Source organism: Gossypium hirsutum, chromosome A05 (genome assembly GCF_007990345.1).
Source record: "Gossypium hirsutum isolate 1008001.06 chromosome A05, Gossypium_hirsutum_v2.1, whole genome shotgun sequence".
Classification (NCBI taxonomy): domain Eukaryota; kingdom Viridiplantae; phylum Streptophyta; class Magnoliopsida; order Malvales; family Malvaceae; genus Gossypium; species Gossypium hirsutum.
In genome coordinates, this window is record NC_053428.1 from 69,136,930 (window position 1) to 69,142,767 (window position 5,838).

The 5,838-nt window shown below is 37.2% G+C and overlaps 1 protein-coding gene across 1 annotated transcript; it reads left to right on the forward strand.

The window, feature by feature from the left end:
- The first annotated feature begins 635 nt into the window (after window positions 1-635).
- On the forward strand, window positions 636-3,576 carry LOC107950992 (RNA polymerase II degradation factor 1). Its single transcript, XM_016885859.2, has 2 exons — window positions 636-2,121; window positions 2,378-3,576. Exons 1-2 carry the CDS (start codon window positions 893-895, stop codon window positions 3,306-3,308), a joined length of 2,160 nt encoding a protein of 719 aa, XP_016741348.2. The 5' UTR covers window positions 636-892; the 3' UTR covers window positions 3,309-3,576.
- Window positions 3,577-5,838: the final 2,262 nt, after the last annotated feature.

Genomic DNA, 5,838 nt, shown 5'->3' on the forward strand with positions numbered 1-5,838 from the left:
GTCAGAATCTGACTTGCTAGTCTTTCATAAGTAAAGAGTGAACGAGTTGTACCTCTGAAAAGCTATTATCCATTGCATGCATTAAGAGTATAATTAATATTATTTCAGTTGGCATTATTGTTATTGTAGTAATTAAGAGGATTTGGATTTGACCACCTTTAAACATGTTTTTTTTCTCTTATTTAAAGAATTTATTTAAATAATTATTATTAAAAATACCAATAAATAAGTTATTGAGAGAAATGACGGTGAATTTTTGTGCGAAATATTTAGACTAAGTTTAAATCTTGAAATCATCTCTAACAAGATTAGACTTAAATAGAGGATACTTGTATTTATTAAAAATTAGAAATTATTAATAAAAAAGAACTACATGAGTAGTAAAACAGAAGAAAAATAAAATGAATTAAAAGGAAAGGATTTTTTTTTATAAATTAAATTATTTATTTATCTTTATTAATAAATAGATATATAGCAAAAGTTGATGTCATCATGAGATAAATTGAATTATTTAAAAATTTAAAAAGTAAAACCTGTTAATTTTTAATTATGTAACAAACTATAAAAATAATTATTTACTTAAAAGAGCATAGGCATAAATATATTTTATTATAGATGAGGCTTTAGTCCTAATTGTCTTAATTTGAAAAATCTAAAGGAAAATCATAAAAAATTTTGGATTTTTTTAAAGATATTCAAAACTCAAAAAGAAAAAAAAGGGCAAAAAGAGAAACGAAGAAACAGCTAAGCAAAACCAGCTAAGCAAAAGCTTTTCGCTACCGAAGCATCTCCCTTTCTCTCTAGTTTTTTTTTTTTTCCTCCTCTCTCTCTCTCTCTCTCTCTCTCTCTCCCCAAATCCCTCCCACCCTCCACCCCCGGCGAAAATCCTCTAATGGAATCCCCGCCTCCGCCACCCGCGGCAGCTCCTCCTCTTTCCACCACCACCACCACTACTGCAGCCGCCACCGCTCCCCCCGCCACCTATCCCGACTCCATAGACTCTTCCCCTCGCTCCCGCAACACGGACTCATGGGACGACCCTGCTCTTCCCACTACACTCCACCCAAAGCTCCGCCTCATGTGCAGCTATGGTGGCACCATCGTCCCTCGCCCCCATGACAAATCCTTATGTTACGTCGGCGGTGACACTCGTATGGTTGTTGTTGATCGCCACACTTCCCTCGCTTCCCTACACCACCGCCTCTCCCTTTCTCTTCTCCGCGGCTGCCCTTTTACTCTCAAGTACCAACTTCCCTCCGAAGACCTCGATTCTCTCATCTCCGTTACAACTGATGAAGACCTCGAGAACATGATCGATGAATACGACCGAACTTGTTCCCAAACGACGTCGTCCAGCAAGTCCTCTCGTATTCGCCTCTTTCTTTTCCCTCTCAATCCCGACGGAACCCTAACGTCTTCTCATTCAATTGGGCCCATTATTAACAATTCCACCAAGTCCGATGAGTGGTTCCTTAACGCGTTGAATGGGTCCGGATTGTTGAACCGAGGGTTTTCGGATCCCACGACCAACGTCAATTTGTTGGGTTTGGATGATGATCGTCAGGGCAACGTTGTTGAAGTTGGTTTGAAAGATGAAGGGAGTGGGAGCCAAAAGAATATGAATTCCAAAGGTCAAGATGTTCACTCCGTTCCTGATTCTCCTATGCTTGAAACCACTTCTTCTTTTGGTTCTACTTCTTCTTCTCCTTCGCTTGCTAACTTGCCTCCGATCCGGGTCCACGTTGAGGATCAGAAAGAGCATAAAGTGGGAATCGAGGAACAGTTTGCTCAATTTACTGTGACTGCTACTTCTGCTGCTGCTACTGGTGGTGCTGGTGGTGCAGTGAAGCAACAGGATGAAGTATTTGCGGCTATGTCGATGCCGCCACCGATGCCTGCCGGCATCGCTGCTTCTGGTGGTGGGGTGGGCTTGAATCCGGGAGTGGTTCCTGGGGAGTATTTGAATCGGGGTCTTTCCGATGATGAGAGATCGGATCATGGGGTTCCTGTGGGATATAGGAAAACACAAACTCCAGTGATTCAGCCTCAGGGTTTACCTCTTCAGAATCAACAGAAGTATAGCAGTGGTCAAGATTTGGCTTCTCCAGATTCCATCTCAAGGTACTGTTTCCATAATCATCGAACCCACTTCTCTTCTTTAATTATCCTTGGATTTACCCATAAAAGTTGCTGAGCTCGTTTTTATTTGTTCAGTAACGGTAGTTTCTGTTCTCCAATTATGCTTGGTCGTGCTTCTAAAAAGTTGCTGAGATTGTTGTTTTTAATTTGTTCAGTGACAGTAATTGCTTCTATTCTTCATTTGTGCTTGGCTTTGCCTTTAAAAAGTTGCTGAGATTGTTGTTTATCATTTGTTCAGTGACGGTAGTTTTACAAATCCATTATCACGCCAAAAGCCTGTGATTTATCAAGACCCAGTTGTTCAAATCCCATCTGGGGTTAACAGGATTCCTGCAAACACTGTCGATCCAAAGCTTAATATCTCTGATCCGAACTCAATTGGCCGAGTTCAGATACAACAACAAGTTCAGGATTCTGGTTATGTATTGCAGCAACCACAATTCGATCAACAGCAACAACCACAACAGCAGCAGCAGCAGCAGCAGCAGCAGCAGCAGCAGCAGCAGCAGCAGCAGCAGCAGTTCTTGCATGCTGCTGGTGCAACGCATTACATTCATCATCACCAGTCTGGGGCAGTGCCAATCTCAGCTTATTATCCTGTATATCCTTCCCAACAGCAACATCACCATCATCAAACACAGATTGATCAGCAATATCCCCTGTACTATTTGTCCTCGAGGCAGCCTCAAGCTTACAACATGCCTGTCCAGCAACCTAGCATTAATGAAGCCCCCACAGGGATCCCATCGAGCCGGCCGCAGACTCCTTCCAATCCTACCATGGCTCCTACTCATGTAGCATACAACCCTATGAGAAATGCTCCTCTTGCTAAACCTGAAATGACTGCTGCTGCTGGTGTATACAGAACAACAAATACTGGTAACCCACAACTGGTTCAAGTGCAAAACAGCCAGCATCAACAACAATATGCGGGTTATTCTCAGATTCATCATGCATCACAATCTGTTGCACCTACCTCCAGCACGGCTGCCCCATATGCATATGAATTCACTGATCCAACTCATGCTCAAATGTATTACACTCAGCCTATGGCACCCAACATGCCTCCTCAGTACCAAACCATGACTGCAGTAGTCTTGCCAGATGCACCCACGCAACTTCCGACTGACAACATCAAGCCACAGATCAGAACTTCACAGCCAATATAGATCAGTCAAGAAGGAAGCGACAAAAATTTTGAAAGAAGGGTTTGGTTTATATCTTTATATTCTGTTTTAAAGTCTTGTGTTTTTCATTGGTATTGGCTTGCGATATGTATTTGTGAAAGGTAATAAGGAACTCAATGGTCTTTTACTATCTTGTGGATGTCATATTGTTGGTATTGTCATAGGAAATGAAACTCATCTGAAGATTTATACTGTAAAAGCTCGAACTCAGATATTGTGTGCTTTGTGCAATTCATATATCTTTTACTTAGTAATGGGTTGTTACATTGTTGTTGATCCAGGGTTTCTATGGTATTGGGTATGCAGAGACATATATTTGCAAAAAGCAAATTCTTGCTTGAAGCTGGTATGTGACCTACATCGAAGTGCCTAAAATAAGATTTTATCTGGCTGCTCTTATTGACCCTTGGGACAAAGATTATGTCCTTAAATGGGTTTCCCATCGATTAAACCTATCTCTATTGCTGCAAATTTCTAGCGAATTTTGTTTTTCAGTTGATACCAAATTTTTATTCATACCGATTGACTTTATAGGTTTAAATAAATAAATTCTTGTTTAGTATTGGTTCTCAATCTCGTAGATGCCCGTTCTTCTTGATTGTTGTGTACTTGATAACAAGCTTATTTGTTATTCCTTCCATTTACACTCTTAGAGTCACCCTGTTGCTATGTTTGCTTACTCGATTACAGATTTTGCTGTACAGGAATTGTGGGTTAACTTCCATGTATGCTGACTGACAGCCTTAGCTTTCTGTGGTGGAAATTCTTTTAGGGCGTCAAACTTCCCCTAGTAGGCCCCCTCCCTATGTTATCCAAATTCGGACTCGATTTTTTTCAAGAATTTCTATACTTTTAAAAGATCATATTTTAATACTCATATTCAAATATAAGTCAAACCCGTACTCACTTCGGATAGCAGGCTGCACCTCGCCTGCATAAAGTTGGAATCGATAGTAATAGCCAATCAATGGCGGTGAATTTGTTCTTGGGCATTGTATACACCCGTCATAGCCGAATGGTAAAGATATTTTTAAAAACAAATGAAATAGTTGGGATGGCTATGGCTCATACTGAAATTTTTTCAGTAGTCAAACATGAACTAGTAGGCCAAGTCTATGTTACCTGATTTTGACTTCTTTTTTTTTTTTTAATTTAATCATATATCTAGATTATAATTTTTATATCTGTGTTCAAACCAGAGTGTTTGAAAAAAATGAAAAGCTGGGACAACTAAGGTTCATGCTGTAATTGCTGACCGAGAAACTTCCAAGCTGCAAGAGTGGAGGGCTCTGCATCCTGAATTATTCTTTTTCATGTTTCTCTCCTGTATTCTCCGTTCCATAATTTCTAATATAATATATTTTGATAAATATTCGTAATCTTTAATTCCATAAATTTTCTATAGATTCTAATGATTTTCTCTCTGCTTCTGGGCTCCGCCCCCCACTTTCCTCTTCAATTATTTTTACGTTATTTTCACTACTTGCACTTTTTTTTTTGCCAAAAAAAAATTTATGGACATCGTTGTTGGTTCTTTCTTCTTTCAAGTTGAGCACTGCCATCTATGTATCTAAGACTGTTTAATAAACTCCACTTCAAAATTTGGATGCGTTGTTATTAGAAAAATAATAGAATATATATACACGAAATAATATGAAATTATATGAATACACCAATGAGTACAAATTTTAAATAACTGATGCCATCGTAATCATATGTTACGTTTATTGAAAACACCAATAAACTAATGTGTACAAATTACATGATAACTCTTTTTATATGAAATTATATGATATTGGATACTCGAATAAGCTAAACTACAAGATAAAATTGAATCCAACTCATACAAAAATAGACTTAAATTTCTAACTCCAAATTTCTTTTATAAAGTAATTTCAATTTTTCGAACTTCTCTTTATCAAGGTGAATATATAAATATTTTTAGGGTTCGGAATTGAATTATAAACTTATGAGAGATTAAAATATAATTTTATCATATATTAATTTATGATTTTATTATTTTTTGAAGGGACTTGATTTTTTTTTCATTTTTGGAGGGACCAAAGTACAATTTGATCATGTATTTATTTATAAATTAAACATTTATTAATGGACTTGCATAGTAATATTCACCCCTGCTCTTTACTAATAAGTTAAGGTCATTGTGTATTGAACATTAGTTTAGTTGGCATCATTGTTATTACAATTACAAAGACATGAATTTAAGCGCATTTAAGTGTATTTTTTCTTTTCTCATTTAAGATTTGGGAGGAATTATGGGTAAAAGTAGACTTTATATCTATATTTATATAAAGTTGCACCAGACATCCTCAAATTATGATACTCATTCTAATTTGGTCCACAAACTTCAAAACATTCTAATTACTTCTCAAACTATCGATGTTATATCGATTAAGTTCTTCAACTATTGAAATAATTAATTAACCATTAAAAAACACGCAAAATCTCATGCAACATAATTAAAAATAAAAATTTTAAAGAAAAGTAAAAT